This window comes from Delphinapterus leucas, chromosome 7, assembly GCF_059928025.1.
Source record: "Delphinapterus leucas isolate spDelLeu-1000000601 "Yukka" chromosome 7, BTC_Dleu_Yukka2, whole genome shotgun sequence".
In the NCBI taxonomy this organism is placed as follows: domain Eukaryota; kingdom Metazoa; phylum Chordata; class Mammalia; order Artiodactyla; family Monodontidae; genus Delphinapterus; species Delphinapterus leucas.
This window is the reverse complement of record NC_143135.1, coordinates 13,220,434-13,242,092: the sequence shown is the minus strand read 5'-3', so window position 1 is coordinate 13,242,092 and position 21,659 is coordinate 13,220,434. Positions and strand designations below refer to the sequence as shown.

Sequence of the window (21,659 nt, the reverse complement as noted above, 5' to 3'; positions counted from 1 at the left end):
ATCTGCAAGTAAAATGAAAACAACAATATTTACCTAATAGGACTGTTATGAGGGATTAAATGAGGTAATGGGTGTATAGGACTCAGGAAGGTAGCTTAAAAACAAATAACCAACACCAGGATAAATAAATGGCTCAGAAACAGTAAATATAGAAAAACTCAGAAGAAGAGTTACAGTTTTACAGCCTACTGTTTTATACTTAAGAGTACCAAAATTTTTTGTTGTTTGTAATGTACATGGAAATCTTTTCAAAATATATTTATATATATCTATATGTAGATATAGGTATAAAATACTGTTCCCTGCATTCCTTTTTTTTTTTTTTTTTTTTTGCGGTACACGGGCCTCTCACTGTTGTGGCCTCTCCCGTTGCAGAGCACAGGCTCCGGACGCGCAGGCTCAGCGGCCAAGGTTCACGGGCCCAGCCGCTCCGCGGCATGTGGGATCTCCCCGGACCGGGCACAAACCCGTGTCCCCTGCATCGGCAGGCGGACTCTCAACCACTGCGCCACCAGGGAAGCCCCCTGCATTCTTAAATAGAACTTATCTTGGCATCTAAGTATATACTTATAAATTACGTTATGCTGGAAAACACTGCTGCCATCAGAGCTTATTGAAGTGTACCCTAAAAGCATCGATTGTATTTTAAATATTTTTTCCTGCTTCTCTATCATGTTTCTATCATGCTGTTAATGCCTAATTTCTCATTGCTGTCCTTGCACCCGCCTTTTATAGTTCCTTTTCCTCTCCCAGGTGACTTTGTCTAGTCTGTATTGGGTTTAGAAACTAGATGGCCAAGCTTATTAAAACTGTGAGCATAATCAGGACGTTTCTCAGAAGCCTGTAAGTTAACCACATAAGCTTTAATGTGCGAACTTTGTGACATCTGTCTTGCCTACTTAGAGGCTTATTGGCATTTAGATATTTGAGATTGCCTATTAGTTAAGTTTTAAATACGTTAGGTATTATTGTGTAGGGTACAGACACCTGGAAAATCCATTTTCATTGTCCTCAGCATTGGAAGTTAGTCCATTTTGTAGCTCCATAACTTGAAAGAGCCTTGGGAATCACAGGATCATAGATCTGGCCTTTTGCTGTCAAGTAGGTAACTGATTGTTATCTCCATTTTACAGATAAAGAAACTGAGGCCTAAAGAGTAAATAGCATGCTCAAGTGAGGTAGTCCAGCAGAGCCAAGGCAGGGTTCCAAGTCTCTGAGCCTTCCCTTCTGCTCAGGCACACTGTTCCCAGGAGGAAACAGAGAATCACCTTAGGTTGTAGAAAGGAAGGAAAACCATCAATAACTATGACTAAAGAAAAATGAGGCCTGATTAGCATTGTAACTAATCAGTTTTAGCCCTGACTTTGATAGGTGTTTTTCCCCCCACCCCTGCCCTCATTGGAAGGGATGTATAATCTTATTGTGCCCCCACTGGGCCCAAACTGTGAGCATGTATTGATATCAGGAAGGGCCAAGGGGCATTATAATAAGATCCAGAAGCCTGTAAAGGATTTTAAAAGATGATTATCAGCTTTTCAAACTCTTTTCATTATGGACAAAACAAGGTGATTTAGAGAGGGCAGATAGAGCCACTGAGAATGAGGGACATGGAAATAGGTTTCTGAAGGAAGATGCAGAGTTGACTGGCTGCATCTTCTTGCTAGCATGCTGGCTGGGTGGCTGGCTGGCCTCCTTGCTTGCTTTTTTTTTTTTTTTTTAAATTTTATTTATTTTTGGCTGCATTGAGTCTTTTCTCTAGTTGCGTTGCTTCGTGCGGGCTTTCTCTAGTTGCGGCGAGCGGGGGCTACTCTTTGTTGCGGTATGCGGACTTCTCATTGTGGTGGCTTCTCTTGTTGTGGAGCACGGGCTCTAGGTGCTCGGGCTTCAGTAGTTGCAGCATGCAGGCCCTAGAGCGCGCAGGCTTCAGTAGTTGTGGCATGCAGGCTCAGCAGTTGTGGCTCGTGGGCTGTAGAGCACAGGCTCAGTAGTTGTGGTTCACGGGCTTAGTTGTTCCACAGCATGTGGGATCTTCCCGGATCAGTGCTCGAATCCATGTCCCCTGCATTGGCAGGCGGATTCTTAACCACTGCGCCACCAGGGAAGTCCCAACAGAGGCATTGTGAACCCAGGCCTGTCTTAATTCCAAATCTCATGTCCTTAGTTATTATGTATACTGCACTAGCAGACAATAACATGGGTTTCATAGCATCCCACTCTTCTAGCAAGTTATGTGCTACCTAGATGCAAATTACGTCCTACCAGTTCTTTAGGTTACTGCCTTAACCACAGAGAATTACAATTAGAGAATCCTAGAATGTTAGACCCAAATAGAACCCTGAGGATTATTGAGACAAAAAATTTGCAATTTTTTATAGTTCTGAACGGTCTTACTTTTTAAAGACCCGTTGATGTCTTCCCACTGCTCATACTTTTGTCTTCTTAATTTTTTAAATGGGTTATACATGAACATGACAAAATTCAAAAGGTATAAATCTTACATACTTTAAAATATATTTAACTTAGTCTAATCGACCCCGATCATTTGTACGTGAGGCATGACAGAGGAAGAAACTGAGGCGTAAAGAGCTGGTGCCCAGTAGAAGGCCACCCATCAATGGGCAAACCAAGTACCTTATCCAGACTCCGGTGAGTAAGACCAGACTTTGTCTTCGAGAATACTTATGCCTAAAAGAAATTGGGCAGGTTTATCCTTTGATGTCACTGGGGTATTTTTTATCTTTTTCCTTTCCTTTTGTATGCCTGCGAGTCCCACTGAAAGATAAGCATCCGAGTTGAGAAAGCCTAACCATTGTGTCATTTCCCAGGGTGAAGAGCCACTAGCATTTGGTTCACAGTTTTATTAAAGTAAGATGAGTGATTCAGTCACATTACAGGCAAGGAATCTTTTACCAGGAAAACCATACTTTGAAAAACAAAGCCGATGGCTTTAAGGAACAGAAACTGCTAACATCAATTTCCTTTCCCATCCAGTCCCAAAAAAGTCAGACACTCTCTGTCTCTAGCTGCCTCTTTCTCTTACCCACACATATACATATAATTATAGATATGTTACGTTATATTTGCCCACAAATGACAGAAGACAGCAGGAAAGACAAAGGTGGATTCATCTGAAGAAATGTGTTATCTACATCCAACCCTCTATCTGGTTCCTGCTGTTTTTTGTTCCTGAAGTCTATTTTTTTAGTTGATGGGTAGCCATAAATCCATCATCATTGGTGGAAGTTAGTGCATTCTGACAAGAGAACAGGCTGTGGTCTTTATAAATACGCCTACATGCTGGCAACAGCCTTCCCATACTCGCACAATCACTGAGGACCAGGGAGCTTAGATTGTTTCTTATTTTTAGTCTGTCTTGGTTCAGCTCACCCTCAGTGAGTAACTCTGTTAGCCACTGCTTCTTATTATGTTTATTTAGAAGAGAAGGAAAATGCATTTGAAGCAAAACAAATGCGTAATCCGTTCCACTTCTTATTTATTCTATGGCTACTTTGGACAGTGGAAAGCCCAGAGAAATAATAACTTTTATTGGTTTTTGTTTTCTGTGGCTTGCTTACTCAGACAAGTCCTCATCAGACAGTTTTGCTGATAGCTTATGAAACTCCATGCCAACTCTCAGCCTCATTTTAAATTGGAAAGGAAAAAGGTAGCTGGAAGTATTTTTTATGTACATTAAATATACTTTTCTCTTGCTAATCTGTGTCTGATCCTGTTAACATTGCAGATACAGGCTAATAATGACTTTAAATATTTATTGTTTTTGCTATCCCTTCTCTATTTTCTTATAGAGATTAGCAGCAAGTCACCAAAAATAGAAAGCCTCTGTCAGTTTGTTTGGAGGGCAGCAAGGAAGCTGGGAGCCAGATAGACTACATCTGACCCTGGAGTCAGCCTAGGAGAAAGATGGTAGAAAGAGGTGGAATAGCTGGTGGCAGATTTCAATAGTAACAGTAATGATAATAATAGCATTTGCAGCTAACATTTACTGCATTCTCACTATGGAATTTGCGATGCTAGGTGTTTTTCATCCATAGAAGAAATAAAAGCAGGCTGAGTTCCCAGGGTCCCAGGGACCATATGGCAAGAAAGAAAAAGACATCACAGGGAACTGGCCTGTGTAATAGAAAGAGGCCTTGCCCTGGAATGGGAAGGCTTGATCTGATCCTGGCTCTAACATTTACTTGGTGATTTTATCCCTTACTGAGACTCATTTTCCTTGTCTATAAAAATGGGAATACTTTTATTCCCATTTTCCTCTCGCTGCCCCACAAACTTCTTATGGAGATCAAAAGTGATGATGCATATGAAGACAGTTTGCATAATTGTACAGTCTCTTTATAAATATGACTCATCATTACTTTTAATAGTGAGAAGAGAGAGGATTGGCAGTGCACTGACTATCAAGGAAAGTGGTGTACACCTGCCTTCAGGCAGGAAGTCTGTTATTCACATGTCAATAAGAACAAAGGAAGCAAGATAAAATAATTATGAGATAAGGAATAAGATTATTCTAGCCACCCACTGGCTGGAGCTGGAGAACTTCCATGAACTGTGCCTTTTGTTATGCAGGTGCCATCGCACCTGTGTGCCTCAAACACAGGAGAGTAATAACAAGAGTCGGTACTCTTTATTGAATGCTTGCCCTGTGCCATATTCTAGCACTTTAAGTTGACTATCTCTCTCTTTTTTTTAATCGTCTCTTTTAACCCTCTCAAAAACTCTTCGTGATTAGCATTAGTATCATCTTCATTCATATCCATGTGATCATTATTATTCACTTTCATTTCTAATTCGCTTGCTCAGTGCCACCTGGCTAGATTAAGAACCAGGATTTAGATCCTCGTCGGCTGATTCAGGAGCCTGCAGTCTTAGTGAGGCACTATATAAGACCCACTTAGGGGTCAGGGCCAGTGGGGTTTTCTTTTCTTTTTTTTTGGCCACGTTGGGTCTTCGTTGCTGCGCGTGGACTTTAGTTGCGGCAAGTGGGGGCTGCTCTTCGTTGTGGTGCGCGGGCTCCAGGCACGCGGACTTCAGTAGTTGCAGCGCGCTCGGACTCAGTAGTTGTGGTTCGCGGGCTCTAGAGCACAGGCTCAGTAGTTGTGGCGCACGGGCTTAGTTGCTCCGCGGCATGTGAGATCTTCCCAGACCAGGGATCAAACCCGTGTCCCCTTCATTGGCAGGCGGATTGTTTTTTGTTTTATAAATTTATTTATTTTTTATTTATTTATTTATTTTTGGCTGCGTTGGGTCTTCGTTGCTGTGCATGGGCTTCCTCTAGTTGCAGCGAGCGGGGACTACTCTTCGTTGCGGTGCGCGGGCTTCTCATTGCAGTGGCTTCTCTTGTTGCAGAGCACGGGCTCTAGGCACGCGGACTTCAGTAGTTGTGGCACGTGGGCTCAGTAGCTGTGGCGCACAGGCTTAGTTGCTCTGCGGCATGTGGGACCTTCCCAGACCAGGGATCGAACCCTGCGTTGGCAGGCGGATTCTTAACCACTGCGCCACCAGGGAAGTCCCGGGCCAGTGGTTTTTAAACAGTCCTCTATAGAGCCCAGAGTTTAAAGCAGTGCCTCAGGCCTTCTCCCGCAGCTTCCTCATCCCCACACCTCTAGCCTCAGTGAAGGCTATTGAGGACAAAGTTGGGTAAGAAGAGGTTTGTTTTTATCTATGTTATACATTAAGGTTCCTTATAAAGTTTCCATTTTTAAAAAGTATATCTGTTTAGGGACTTCCCTGGCGGTCCAGTGGTTAAGAATCCATGCTTCCACTGCAGGGGGCCCGGGTTCTATCCATGGTCGGGGAACTAAGATCCTGCATGCCATGTGGTACAGCAAAAAAAAACCAAAAAACCTTCCAAAAAGTATACCTGTTCAAAAATTTTGTTCAGCCCTCACATACCACGACATCCTTATTTTATAGGTGAGAAAATGGAGGTCCAGAAAACCTGTGGCCAGTATCATGTAAGTAGTTCTTTGCAGAACTCAGACCAAGTTCTTTTTAAAATGCTACCTCTGTTTCAAAAATTGAGTGAGGTATTCCAGATACACCACCACTGAGAGGGCAGGATTCTCCTCTCACCTTTACTTCCCGTGAGGGGGGAATGAAGTTCACTGTCCAGCTCTTGCGGCTGTTTGACCGTTTCTGTTCGGTTAAGAACAGGAGCAGGTCACAGGAGGTTACAGCAGCACCTGCTTCTTCCTGGATAAAAAGTACACCTTAGCTCTGAAATCTCTGCTTCAAAGCGCACACCCTCTCCTCCCATGTCCAAACAAAAATGTGAAGGAGCAACACCTGATAGGGCTGGACTAGTTGGTCTCTGGATCAGAGTGCAAATGGTAGTACGATGCTAGGCTTGAAATAACTTCCTCGATGGGCTGCTGGGCCCTTTGGGAGCTTATGGTGCCAAGATCCTGCTCTACATTTTAGTGTCCAAAGCTGCCTCCATTCCTCTGTAAACTGTCAGGACGCTGTGTGCCTGTGCCAGAGTAACTAGCCCTGTTGCTACTGAAGAGAGACTTTCTTTCCTCCTGGCTGGGGCCTCCTTCCATAATGCCACGTGGCTTCCCACCCTGGGCATGTGCAGCCTGTTGTGTTTCATGTTATCAAAGCTGTCTAAGACAGTGCCTCCCCCCAGAACCAAGCCTTGCCTTGGTCCTCCAACTCTCAGGAGCCTATCAGGATGTACAGAAGAGAGGGTAACACCCCAAGGTGTATACACAGTATAGAGGGTTCTTACATATCAGCCCAGCCCACTGGTTCAGTCCCACAGTGGTGGCCAGAGATGGCCATGGTTAGCCCCAAAACCCGATCAGATTGCCATTATGTGCCACACACAATCCCTGGGGAAGAATTTTCAGACCCTGATTAGAAATGCTCACATTTCTTTAAACCTTTGTATAATATAAACAGTTCCTGGGGAGTTTCTTTTATTCATTCTAAAAATTGCCATGAAATTGTTATTATATCTGATTTAGTACTTTGCCTAGAACATATATACTGGCCAAAAAGTAACAGTCACTTGATGTTGGGCTTAGTCATAATCAAATATAAAAACTAAACAGTCTGGCTTTCTGCCCCTGTTTGAACACACTACACATACTCTGGGGAGTAATGAGTTGGCAAAAGATAGTGTTAATAATGGCCCCGCAGGTGTCATTGGAAGCCATTGCATCCCTTTCAGTAAACTAATTATCATTTTCCTCCATTTACAATATAAAACAACAGTGCTGTCAAAGAAGATAAAATTGAAGAACACAGTCTGCTCTTCTTTGGGGGTTTTGCTTGACAGGAACATGACCCTAGGATGTGAGCAATCTTCCTGTGACTTTTGGTACCAAGTGCCACGTGGGGAGTGAAGCCATCAGACGTCTGCCTCCTTCCTCTCCCCTCCCCCAACTCTCCCCCTCTCCCTTCCCCTCCTTGCAGAGTAGCGCTGAGATATTTACTCAGCTGTGGACTGGTACCAAAGCCTCAGTGCCCTGGGGAAAGGAAGGGGTGGTATGGTCATGCCCTGAATTATCCATGTCCTTCCGAGCATCTCTTGGCAGAGCAGCCTGGCTGGGGGTGAGTGTCATTTGGAATGAGCCTTCACAACCCCTGCATAAAAGAATATAAAAACAATTGCAGCTGAAAATTGGAGAGTCCACTCATGGACTGTGGTGTTCTCTGGCCTCTGTGGTAGTTCCTATTGAGATCATGCAGCCAACCAACTAGAGGTTGTCCAGTCCTCTGGGATTCTCCGTGGCTTGGTAGCATTTCATTATCTCCAGCTCCAGTCTCAGCACTAGCTCACTCAGCCCTCAGCATGAAGGCAGTCATGCAAATGAACTCAGATTAAACCCCAGTTCATCCTCCAGAGTTTTGGAGGTAAAAACCCTTGATTCAGGCTTTGGGGAAGGCTTCTCTGAGTAAGGAACAAAGGTATGGCCCTCATTCCTTCCATCTGGCACTCCTGCACGGGTCTCTTTTAGTGACACCACTCTGACCCTGGAAAAGGCAATGCTCTTCTTTCCTAGGAAGAGCAGGAAACATCTGAACCTTCAAGCGCACACTGCTGCAGTTCTTCTGAGCAAACGTGTGGACACGCGTGGTGGTCTGAGAGGAGGATGTAGAGATGACTAAGCTACCCCCACAGAGCTTGAGAGACCAGAATTTCCACAGCAAGAAGGCAGACCAGATGTAGAAAAGATAAGAGAAGGTCTTCAATCCTTCTTTTCCAAGAAAGGAGGAAGTGAGAACGAGTTAGCCCTTGAGTATATTGGGCCTCAGTAATTTGTGACAAGGTTACTTTTCTTAGCCAAAATAACCTCACTATAATCCATCCAATATTAATCCATCCAATAATAATCCATCCATCCAATAATAATCCATCACTCTCTAGGATTAGAGTAGGGCTAGCCAGGAAAAGAATACTTTGAGTCAGGGATTGGTTATCTTGAAAACTCCAGTATTCAAAACTCCAGCTAGAGTTGTAACAGTAGTAAAGTGAATCACTAAGAAGTAAACCCTAGGCGGCTTCTGATTTTCATGGTAAAATTGGTGATCTATTCCAATGAAGGTAAATACTCGAGTTGATTGGACTGAGCACTTGATAAGAAAGTGCTGGGAGTCAGCAAGGCCATGGAATGTAGTTACGCCTTCCATAATGTATTGAGTTCACTGAGAACTGTGCTACCTACCAACCAGGACGTTTTCCATTTTCAGCACTTTACAGCTCCCGGCACCTCCTCACACTGCCCTGAACTTACAGTCATGCCTCCTGACGCCATCCCCCATCTCTGTGTTCACACGGTGACCAGAAACTCATCCCTCCGAATTTTCATCTGGGTCACTGTGCGGTGCATGTTTTCATTCAATCATTCCTTCAACAGGTATTTACTACTGTATGCCAGGCCTTGTGCTGAGGGCTTTCGTTAAGGCCAAAGATGCCTTAATTTCAGGACTTCAAGTTTTAACCAGTTAATAGTTATTAAATAATTCTCCCATTTATTGAGCATTTTGCTAATTTTTCAGAAAAGTTCCTTCTATACAAATTACCTCATTTGATTTTTACAACAATCACATTAGGTAGGTACTGTGATTAGTCACATTTCTAAGAGGAAACCAAGGTTCAGAAAAATTGTCTAACTTGTCCAAGTCATACTGGTGGTAAGTAGTGGAGGCCATGTTTTGAAGCCAGGTCATCTGATTACATAGTCTGCGCTCTGCACTAACACAACTGCCCTGCCCAACTGGAGGGTATCTGTATGTTTAACTTAGATACTGGGTTGGCCAAAAAGTTCGTTCGGGTTTTTCCGTAAAATGTTACAGAAAAACCCAAACGAACTTTTTGGTCAACCCAATAAGTCTTTAACTTAGATGTAAAGCTTGTCAATCACCTGGCATAAACAATCCTATCATCAGAAGTCAAGTCCCCCACTAACCAGCCAGATCACACCTGCTAGAGTAGAACTTGCAGGACCTTTGGAGCTAGACAGGCGTATGTCTGAATCTCAGTCCTCCCTCCTCTTACTAGTTCTGTCTCCTTGAAAAAGTAATTAACCTTAAAGAAACCCTAGTTTCTTTATTTCTAAAATAATAACAGCAAATACTAACAGAGCACTTATGATGGGCTATTATTCTTAGTTCTTTTTTTTTTTTTTTGCGGTACACGGGATCTTCCCAAACCGGGACACGAACCCGTGTCCCCTGCATCGGCAGGCGGACTCTCAACCACTGCACCACCAGGGGATCCCTATTCTTAGTTCTTAACATTAGCTCACAACAACTGAATGATGTTGGTACCACCATTATACCCACTTTATAGATGGGGAAACTGAGGCATAGAGCACTTAAAGGTCAGTGATTTGAAAGCAGTGTTAAGGCTTGGACTTGGACCCAGGCAGTCTAACTGTAAAGTCCATGCTATGGGCCACAATGCTATAGTGTGCTGCCTCCTGAGATGGTAGGACTGAGGGTGTAGAAACCTCTGGTCCAGAGCCACACAGTCAATGGGACTATTACACAGCTTAGAATAAGAAAATGTAACAGCTCTGACCACCCACAAAAAGAGTAGCACCAATTTGTGGGGAGTGTTCTGATCTTGATCTTATACCAAAGTCGTCTTATATCTTTGCCTTTGAACTTTCAGGACCTGCTGGCTGAAGCTTTCCTAATTGTGGGGGGATTCCTTTAGAGAAGGCATCTGTTGGTACACACCGCTTACCTTCCCTGCACCTGCCAGGATGGAGAGCACCGGCAGGTGGGCGGGGATGAGAAATGGCTATGTAGCCACCAGCACAGGTGTGCTCATCCCCCACCTTCCCATGGCCTCCGGCTCAGCAAAGGCTGTGGTGCTGGAGCTGCAGTCTTTCCTGTTGACAGTAATTAGAACCTTTCAGACTTAATTTCTTACATGAAAAAATCCCAATTCACTTGAATTGTCTCCTTGATCCAGTTCACCTGGAGCTATTTAGTTCCTGCAGTTTGTTTGGGGAGGAGAACAAGCTACTAAGCCTTCACACATTACGGCTGATAAGATCAAGGTGCGGAAAATGTTAGTTGGGTAAACTTTGGAGCCAGACTGCCAGAGTTTGAATTCCAGTTCCAGCAGTTAAGCACGATCTGAGTTTTTGTGTCTGTGAAATGGGGATAACCACAGTGAAGATTAGATAAAATGAGATGGCACAGGTAAAACCCTTGGAAGATCAGTGTCTGGCCCATAGTAAGTGCTCAGTAAATGTTAACTGTTAGTATTATTATCGTTAATTAAGCCCATCCAGCCCTTAGACCCCAGCCTAGGATCTTGCTCTGGGAAGCCAAGTCCCCTTCCTGTCCCCCAGGCTCTGGACCCTTCTCTCCTCACCAGATGATTTCATCTCTCTGCCTTCACGCCCTCATCTGTGAAATGTGGCTGGGAATGCTAGAGTCTACTTTGTGAGGTTGTTGTGAAGGTTAAGTGAGCTAATTCAAAGCCTGAGCACAGAGCACAGTGACTAGTCAGTCTCACTACTGTTATTCCTGAAGCACCAAGGGCTGCCTGGAAGGCAGATCTTTGAGATCTTGGAGAGCTCTTAGAGACAAAGGACCCCAAATAGGCAGGAGCATTTACAGTTAACCAATGCCTGAGGGTGAGCCTCTGGAGCTGGGGAGACCGCTGGCTTGTTGGGAACGGAGGAGGCATTAAATGAATGCAGACTGCAGAAGAGTATTCAAAAACAGGTTCGGCTCAAGCAATCTGACTGAATTTTCAAGGTAGAAAAACTTTAAAGGGGTTTAAGCATTTACACTCAGCAAGAAGCACCTTCCTCCTCTCCTGCCTTTGCCCCCAGGATTTAAAAACAAAACCAAATAGCTCCTGTTGTTTGGTGTTACTGTGTTCTAGACATTCTGCTGAGTACTTTATAGACATCATCTTTTCTGATCCTGACTTCAACCCTGAAAGGTAGGTGTCATCATTCCCATTTTACGGATGAGAAACTGAGATTTAGAGAGATTGAGCAATTTGCCCAAGGTTGCATACCTGGGAAATTGCAGAGCCAAGATTTGCACCCAAGCCAGGGGGACAGGAGGAGGACAGCTCCCATTTGTTCATCAGTGTTCTGATTTTGGAACAACACTTAGTGCTCACCATTCTCCCAAATACCCTCTGTACAACCCAGGAGCGTCTCCAAGTGGCAGATGCCTCTCCCTTGAAATTATCTGGCCTTGATATTATCCTACTTCTACTTTAATAGAACTGCTGTCTTCCACAATTAAACTGGCCAAAGTTGTTTATCTGCCTGCACTTCCCCTTCATCTCTTTATCTGACTATCTTCCTCACTTTACATTGGGGATAGTCAAGTTCCAGACGTGGTGAACAGGATGTATTCTGTTTTTCTGATGTATTTAGTATTTCCAAGAGCTGTTGTTGCATTGGAGAAGTACAAAATTATTTTTGTAAATCATTCTTCTATGCTCAGGAAGCAAGTATTTGAAGCACATGAGTTAGAATATCATCAAGAACCTAAAAGAGAGCTGAGGGCCTGGAAACCAGGAGGCTGAGATCGATTTCCAGCACTGTCTTTCTTGATTTAATAAGGGGGTCATACAACTCTCTCGGCTTCTCATTTTCCTTTACCCTGTTTGTCTTCCTGAGGATATCTTGTAGATAATTTGGGGGATAAATATGAATAACTGTGAAATACTTTGACCGCCCCCCCAAGAATGGTATCAGATCCATCCACCAAATCTTAGCCTAGAAAAGCATTAATGGGAACTCCCTGGTGGTCCAGTAGGTAAGACTCCAAGCTCCCAATGCAGGGGGCCTGGGTTCAATCCGTGGTCAGGGAACTAAGATCCCGCATGCATGCCACAACTAAGAAGCCCTCATGACGCCACGTGCTGCAACTAAAGATTCCACATGCCACAATGAAGATCCCGCGTGCTGCAGCTAAGACTGGGTGCAGCCAAAATAAATAGATTAATTAATTAATTTTAAGAAAGAAAGGAAAAAAAGCATTAATGATTCAAAGATAGAACTTTCCTTTATTTAGTTCCTGCCAGAACTCACTTCTCTCTATACAGGGTGTTTTGAAGTGGGAATAAAGTGGGAACATATTAGATTCAGTGGCTTTTCTCCCTTTCGTCTTTCCTGTCCCTCACCCCAAGTCTGCGAGCCCACAAGTGGCTATTACTCCTTCCCTTGAAGAACAAAACCTCCTACTAGGCTGTGCCCTAGGTCAGGCGAGTGAGGAGAGGAAAGTGCACACCCCATTGTGGCTAAGACGAAGGCCGCAAAAGCCATCTTGATCCTTTGACCTACATTGACGCTGAGTCTGTCGCTTTGGTGTCCCTGACTTTGGCAGTGTGGTTAGTCTAACTCTATGCCCCCACCTTGAATTGAGCCTTGATGAAAAAGTAGTAGGGACCCAGGCCTGTCCCTGGGGATTTGGGGTTTTTTATCTTGGAAACGCATCAACCAAACTATCAGGGACAGGAGATCTGGATTCCTGTGGCTTGAGCTAACTTAGGTCCAAAGAAACCCAGTGCCTGTGATCATCATCTTCATTCCCCAAATGTGGCCATGCCCTCTGGATTCCCTTCTCTCACTCATGATCCCAGTTAGGAGGGCTTCTGGGTTGCTTGATCTTGCTTTACCATCAGCACGTCGTTCCATATTTGAAATGCTTTGGTATTTGGAATACTTGTGGATTGCAGCTGCCTGACTGATCTAAAATCTCTTGGCTTTGGGACATGCAGTAACAAAACAACTTTTCAACATCAGTGTATTTCCTCTCCCTTGGCATTCTGTAAACCCCCCTGAGATTTACCTCTCTGGGTTTTCTACTGGGCCACAGAGCCTCATCCTGGCTCATCTCTCCCAAAGCGCTGCTTCTGTATATCAGGAGTCACTTGGTTGCCTAGATTGTGTATCTTGGACCTTGGTCTTGGCTTCCTAGAATAGGATGACCAGATTTGTGTGCAGCCATCCAAAAGGAGCCAGCCTGCACAGTACTGGATGACAGAGTAAGAAGGTCTGTGGGTTGCTATGCTGTATTCTTCTCCTCCACACATTGCAAGACTGCATTTGCCTTAATACTGCTTGCAGATATTCTGTGGGTGGTCTTTGGGCATGTTGTGGTGAATGTTACCATGCCAGAGAACTTCAGCAAACTTAGCCAGCTCTGAAATGACTCATTCTTGTGGATTTTCATACATAAGAAGGCTAATGAAGGTACCCCTCTAATTCCCCCTTCTTACCCGACCATCTTTCAAACCAGTGAAGCTCCTTTGGCCACAGTGTTGTAGCTGGGTGCCTCCCATCCAGGAAAAACTTTGTAGAAATATTGATCTTAAAATCTCACCCTTGGAGGGTTAGTGGCTAATGCAGCCTTAACACTGACTCACCTTTAAAAGAGCAGATCTACTGAGAGTAGGTCTGAAACCCATGAAATGATCAAAAAGACAGCAGTGACTTCACATGCAGAGACCTAATGTGTTCCTATCCATTTCCATTCCAGATTTGCTGACCATGAGGGAATATCACTGCTTGCTGCAATTACTGTGCCCGGATTTCCCTCTGGAGCTCACTCAGAAAGCAGCCAGGTATGTCTCCTGGGCTTTTGAAGTCAACTCAGCCCCCTCTTTGGCCCAGGCTTCTGAGAGAAACCTGAACTGTATACAAACAAACATACCATTAGGGGAGAATGAAACTGATAGGGAAAAAACTGGCATTTGGAGAGGGGTCTATTTGGGATTTGCCCAAAAACATAATACTTTCTGCATTTCCAAAAGGAAGCCAAATGATCTTTGGTGGTTTCTGCGGGGAGTTTTATGGTCTGCAGATAGAGTTGGGAGGTGGTGAGATGAAGAGGCAAACACACACACACACACACACACACACACACACACACAGGCACGTACACAAAGAAATATCCCTAGAGGAAATTCTGAGAAAATATGGGGCAAGTTTGACAGCGACTTGTGATAAAGGGGGTTGAAGTTCGAGACTGGAAAACATGAAGGTGATAAAGCCCAATTGAGGGAGGGATAAATTGTATTACTTATGCTACAAGAAGGTTTTCAAGATTAGTCCAGAACCAGGAAGACTTGGTAGAAATCGTTAGAACCCTCTAATTTCTGTGTTTGGTTTCACTGTCATTCACATTTTTTAACCCAGTGAGGTAGTTGGGCTATGCCTCAGTTAACTTTTACTTATTTAACTGAAAACCTGAGCTAAGGCAGCAAATGGAAGTATAGCAAAAATCTTGTTTTCTGAAAAATGCCAGAGCAGAAGATTTTTAGGAAAATACTCTGTATTATATCATACATGACAGATACGTGTCATTAGACATTTGTCCAGATCCATAGAATGTACAACACCAAGAGTGAATCGTAAATCTAAACTGTGGAGTTTGGGTGATAATGTCTCAATGTAGGTTCAATGATTGTAACAAAGGTACCATTGGTGGGGGATGTTGATCTGGGGGAGGCTGAGCACGTGTGGAGGCAGGAGGTATATGGGAAATCCCTGCACCTTCCCCTCAATTTCACTGTGAACCTAACACTGCTCTAAAAAGGTAAAATCTAAATAATAATTTTTTAAATGCCCAGCTTCCCTAAATCAATTAGTCAAGTATATTTACAGAGTAGAGTTGACTAGTGAACAGGGAGGGGCTTAGGGGCACCGACCCTCTGTGCAGTGGAAAATCCAAGTATAACTTACAGTCAGCTCTCCATATACACAGTACCTCCATATACATGGCTCTGCATCCGTGGGTTCAGCACCTGCGGGTTCAACCAACCGCAGATTGCGTATTTGCTATTGAAAAAAAATCCACATATAAGTGGACCTGTGTAGTTGAAACCCAGCTTGTTCAAGCGTCAACTGTATATTCACATCCATCACCACAGTCAATTTTAGAGCATTTTAACTACCCCACCAAGAAATCCAGCACCTCTTAGCCATTACTCCCCAATCCCCCCATCCTCCCTAGCTCTAGACAACCACACTCTGTCTCTATATATTTGCCTATTCTAGACATTTAAAATAAATGGGATCGGGTTTCCCTGGTGGTGCAGTGGTTGAGGGTCCGCCTGCCGATGTAGGGGACGCAGGTTCGTGCCCCGGTCCGGGAATATCCCACATGTCGCGGAGCGGCTGGGCCCGTGAGCCATGGCCGCTAAGCCTGCGCGTCTGGAGCCTGTGCTCAGTAACAGGAGAGGCCACAACAGTGAGAGGCCCCCGTACCGCAAAACAAGCAAACATACAAAATAAAATAAATAAATGGGATCATATGATATATGGTGGTCCTTTGTGACTGGTTTCTTTCACTTAGCCTTATGTTTTCAAGGTCCATCCACATTGTAGCAGGTCTCAGTACTTCCTCTCATCAAATATTTCTTGAGTGCCAGTTTTGTGCCAGGATCTATTCTGCATATTAGGGGTACAGTGATGAATAAGATATAGTTCCTGCCCCTCAAGGAGCTTGCCATTTGATTTAGAAGTGGATCCCTTGGGTACCGATCACGGCCTGCCACCACTTTGTGTCACGTCACCTTGGTTTCTGTCACTGCACAGCAGCCTCCGTCCTCCTGTCCCACTCCTGAAAGGTAGCGGGCGAGTGTGAGGGTGAGCCTTCTGTATGATTTTCAACCCCACCAGCCCCGTTTTTGCATTTGCCCCACCCATCTCCCAGACCCTTCCAAACAATCTGATGTGTGTAAGCATGGCAAGATTAGACTAGAAGGAATAGAACCCTCTAAGATCCACAGATTCGTACAGTTACTGATACCAAGGGGCTTCTGGAGTGGCATTCCCCTAGCTGTGTCAGAAGCTTACCTCCTCCTGAAGAGGCCTACTGTTCAATAGAAACTTCAGACCTTTCCATTTGAGGAAGAGGAAGCAAGGTAACCAGTCCATGTCAATAGCAGGGAATGTGAGGGGATGATGGGGATGCCGGTATCAACAACAGAAGGGCCCCAGGTGAGCCTCAGGATACTGGCTACAAAATTAGAGATGAACTCGGGACTCAGGCTTTTGTGTCAACCCCGCCTCCCCAGTGCCCTGCTTTCCTCACTCCACTCCAGCTGGTGTGTGTGTGTGTGTGGAAAAATTGCATACACCCCAGAAAGTGCCCTCTGATTGTTTAAGCTATTCTCATCTTGTCCTGAAGGTCAGGATCCCAACTTCCTCACACACAAACCCACGCTTCTGACCAGAGCTGCAAATGGGGGTGGTTAGGCCTCCAAGGCAGTTACTGTAGCTGGAAGAGGCACTGCCCTCTCCTGTCTCACTGCAGGTCTCACTGTATTCATGGCCCTGAGGTCTGGGGACAGGCCGCAGGAGGAGGCTCCAGTCTCTGATGCTGTGTGCGTAAAAGAATGTAATCCACAGGCAGCTGTACGCCAGAGCCTGTTCAGCGGCAGAGCAGCTCCACATGCGCCTGACTTATGTGCGGCCAGCACCGTGGCCAGGCCCCGGAGCGGCAGCTGTGAGCCGGAAACAGGAGAGCAAAGAGCAAATAGACTCCATGACAGCGCCCAGCCAGAGATCCCCTCCACCGTACACACTCCTGCAGCAGTGGGAGTCGTTAGGTAATTTTATCCCTAAGTGGTCACCATAGCATCTCTGTCTCCATCCTCCAAGGACTGGGAGGCTTTCCTGACGGTTAAGAACATTCAACTAGAGCCAGAATTCTTGAGTTCAAACCCTGGTCCCACAATTTACCAGCTTGTGCCCTTGGGAAAGTTATTTAATTTCTTTGAGCCTCAGTTTCCTCATTTGTAAAGCAGGAATAATTGAAGAAGCATATAATGTGCTTAAAATAATGCCTGGCACAGAGCAATGTTAGAAGCAGTGGTATTAACCTCGACCTTTAAGAGCACAGGCATCATAGGGTTAGAAAGACCTGGGTGTACACACCACCTGTGCTCTATTAACTGGATGACCTTGAGGATCTCTCTTAACTTCTACAAGCCCTGTTCCCCTATCTGTAAAATGGGGCTAATAATAATATCTAACTCACGGCGGTTGTAAGATTTCAACAAAAAATTATATGTAAATTGCTTAGCACATTATATAATCCAATAAATAATCATTTCTGCTGTTAAAATAATGTTAGTATTATTGTTATTACCAGATTTTTTTAAATAAGTGAGAAGTCAGACATAGAGAGCAGATTGGTGGTTGCCAAGAGGGAGTGGGGGAGGGAGAGGGATGGACTGGGAGATTGGGGTTAGTAGATGCAAACTATCACATTTATTTATTTGTTTGGTTGGTTTTATTTATTTTTTTGGCTGCATTGGGTCTTCATTGGCTTTGGGCTTTCTGCATTGGGCTTTCTCTAGTTGCCGCGAGCCGGGGCTACTCTTTTTTTTTTTTTTTTTTTTTGCTGTACGCGGGCGTCTCACCGTTGTGGCCTCTCCCGTTGCGGAGCACAGGCTCCGGACGCGCAGGCTCAGCGGCCATGGCTCACGGGCCCAGCCGCTCCGCGGCATGTGGGATCTTCCCAGACCGGGGCACGAACCCACGTCCCCTGCATCGGCAGGTGGACTCTCAACCATTCCGCCACCAGGGAAGCCCCGGGGCTACTCTTCATTGCGGTGCGTGGGCTTCTCATTCCGGTGGGCTTCTCTTGTTGCGGAACACGGGCTCTAGGCGCACAGGCTTCAGTAGTTGCAGCACACGGGCTCAGTAGTTGTGGCACGTGGGCCCTAGAGTGCACAGCCTTCAGTAGTTGCGGCATGTGGGCTCAGTAGTTGTGGCACACGAGCTTGGTTGCTCTGTGGCATGTGGGATCTTCCCGGACCAGGGATCGAACCCATGTCCCCTGCATTGGCAGGCAGATTCTTAACCACTGACCCACCAGGGAAGTCCCAAACTATTACATTTAGAATAGATAAGTAACGAGGTCCTACTGTATAGTGCAGGGAACTATATCCAACCTCCTGGGATAAACCATAGTGGAAAAAAATATTAAAAAAGAATATATAGGTGTATAACAGTCACTTTGCTGTACAGCAGAAATTAGCACAACACTGTAAATGAACTATACTTCAATTAAAAAATTAAATAAGTGAGAAGTTCCTGGGTTCCCTAAGGCAGTGGTTTCTGGCCTTTTTTCCCTTCACAAAGTTCAGAAAATAATATATAACAAAAAGTAGGGTAAAGACAGGACTGCCTGTGTCTCCTCCCTCCTGGGCCGGGGGGACCATCACACCTGTAACCCATTCAAGGCCCAAATGACACAGGGGTGGGAAGCTTCCCTCCAAGGGTGAAGATTTAAAGCAGTGGTTCTCCAACTTGAGTGTGAATCAGAATCACCTGCAGGACTTACTGAACCGCAATGGCAGTGGTTCTCCAACTTGAGTGTGAATCAGAATCACCTGCAGGACTTACTGAACTGCAATGGCCCAGCCCCATGCTCAGAGTTCAGTGGGTCTGAGGTGGGGCTCAAGAATCCATATTCCTTATAGGTTCTTAGGTGATGCTCATGGTCTGGGACCACACTTTGAGAACCACTTTAGAGCATTGCATGCCAATCTCTTTCTGGCATTTTAGAATTGATTGCATTAAAAGGAGTTGCTTTTCCTTCTCACTCTTGTCATCTGAAACACTAACTCACTTGTCCCTCACTGAAAGCCAGATTTCCTAGTGAGTAATATATGTTTAACAGGAAAAGCTCTTTTATCATGGTTATATGCTGAATACATTTAGTGCTTCAAAAGCACATAAACTCCTCTAAGGAATCTAGTTTTAGACCTAACAAGTCACCTCCATTTAAGAGAGTCATTTTTCAGCTGGTCCCTGTATCACAAAGGTTGAATGGCCTAATGGTGTAGGACTCAGGTGCTGGAGCCAGACAGCCCTGGGTTCAAATCTCACTTCCTTCTCTCATAGGCTTGTGACCTTGAGCAACTCCTCTGAGCCTCAATTTCTTCATCTTTAAAATGGAAATATAATAGCACCTGCCTCATAGAGTGTTTTTAGGATTTAATGAGATAATGCATGTAAAATACCTGCCACAAAGCCTTTTTTTGTTTGTTTTGTTTTGTTTTGTTTTTTTGGCCACACTGCGTGGCTTGTGGGATCTTAGTTCCCCGAACAGGGATTGAACCCGTGCCCTTGGCAGTGAGAGCAGAGTCCTAACCACTGGACCACCAGGGAATTCCCTTACCTATTATTTATTTATTTATTTATTTATTTAGGCTGCATCAGCCCTTAGTTGCGGCACGCAGGATCTTTTGTTCTAGCATGCGAGCTCTTTGTTGCAGTACTCAGGCTTTTCTCTAGTTGTGGTGCATGGGCTTGCTAGTTGTGGCCCATGGGCTCAGCTGCCCCATGGCATGTGGGATCTTCATTCCCCGACCAGGGATCAAACCAGCGTCCCCTGCATTGCAAGATGGATTCTTAACCACTGGACCACCAGGAAAATCCCTCCCTTACCTATTTTTAAAGAATATAATTATAATTAGTAAGTGGGGAGTGATACTTCATTCCTATATTCATTTTTCAAATGTTTACTGAGCATCTACTCTCTGCCAGACCTCATGCCATGCCCTGGAGATACAGCTTTATGCTCTCTTGATGCTTTCTTTATGCCTCTCCTCTGCAATATCATCCTGCATAGATCTCCTCCCCAGATCTGACCTGCCATCTGACAGTGTCACTGTTGCCCCAAAGGTCTTTCACCTAAACAGACTATCCTTTCCCTCCCCATTCTTTCATTTACCAAATATTTATTGAGTGCCTGTTATATTGCCAGTCGTGCTTGTGGAGGGGCTATGACAATGTTGCTCCAGCCCTGGAAGAACTTACAAACTGACAGAGCAGCAGACATTAAATAAACGAAGAGCTAAGTGCTATAGGAACATATACACAGGATACCCAGCCTAACCTGGGGAATCATGAAAAACTTGTCCATAAAACAGAGATGTTGAATCTGAGACCTGAAGGATTAATAAGAGATGAATTTGCCCTATCAACTACTAGGACTGATTATAAGGCCATCATAATGCCAACTAAAAATTTGGGACTTGCCATCTGCCTCTACAAGGATTAAGCCACTACAGCCGCTGACCTTCAACACACCCTGAGTGGGATTCAGAGTGGAGATCAGGAATGAAGCGCTCTGTGCTCTGGGGAAAAATGGCAGAACAGGCCTTCAGATAGTTAGATTTTTTTTTTTTTTTTTTGGCCACGCTGCACACGGGATCTTCCCCAACCAGGGATCAAACCCATGCCCCCTGCAGTGGAAGCGCAGAGTCTTAACCACTGGACCGCCAGGGAAGTCCCAGATAGTTAGGTATTTTCAAGGGAAGATTTTACGAGCCCAATTCTTGCATCTCCTCATACCTGAAAAGGCATTAAAATCATTAATGGAGACACCTGCTCCTCGTGACCAGCAGTAAACTTCACAAGACTAGCGACAGCCCTCTGCAAAAATGTGTGCTGGATTGCATGTACGTCTCCTTCACCAAAATCACATATATACCGACCTTCCCCCCTACCTCTCCAGAGCAGTTTCTCAGAGCTGTCTGATATGCTATCTCCCAGGCCGTAGTCCTCATTTTGCCCCAAATAAAACTTAACTCAAAACTCTCATGTTGTGCATGTTTTTTTCAGTCGACAGTTTATCCACATAGGATAAAATAAAATTAGATCCCTACTTCAGGCCATATTCAGAAGTCAATTTCACACAGATTACAGACCTAAGTGTAAAATGCAAAACTGTAATACTCTTAAAAGAGATTAGGAGAAAATATTTTTATGGCCACCAGGTAGTTAAAAAAATTCTTAAACAAGATAAAAATTCTTAAAGCCCAAGCCCAGTGGACAAGGTTGATAAACTGACCACAAGCAGAATTGCATTCACTTATTCAATCATTCAGCCAGTGTTCATGGAGAGTGCCTGTTCTGTGCCAGACACTCTTCCAGGTGCTGAGGACAGAGCAGTGAACAAAACCAAGCCCCTGCCCTCGTGGAGCTGACATTCTAGAGGAAGGGGAAGTATCTGCTAGGAAGCACGAATTCCCTGATGGCAAAGTGAACCCTAGCCACAGCGATGCAAGTGTTGAACCCTAACCCGCAGGACTACCGGAGAATTAAGATTAAAATTGTCTATTCAACAAAAGATGCTGTAAACAAAGTTGAAAGAAAGCCAGTGACTAGAAGATATTTATT

At 44.7% G+C, this 21,659-nt stretch overlaps 1 protein-coding gene across 5 annotated transcripts in view; it reads left to right on the top strand.

Annotated features, from left to right (window-relative positions):
- The window catches only part of CSTPP1 (centriolar satellite-associated tubulin polyglutamylase complex regulator 1), a 191,027-nt gene that overhangs the window by 154,272 nt on the left and 15,096 nt on the right, over window positions 1-21,659 (top strand). For 4 of the 5 annotated variants that reach the window (XM_089914160.1, XM_089914161.1, XM_022592077.3 and 1 more), the window contains one exon: window positions 13,996-14,080. In XM_089914160.1, the coding sequence (XP_089770286.1) occupies window positions 13,996-14,080 (85 nt within the window). Of the gene's footprint in view, window positions 1-5,939; window positions 5,976-8,718; window positions 8,886-13,995; window positions 14,081-21,659 lie in introns of those variants that run through there. The other variant, XM_089914162.1, reaches the window with a different exon arrangement.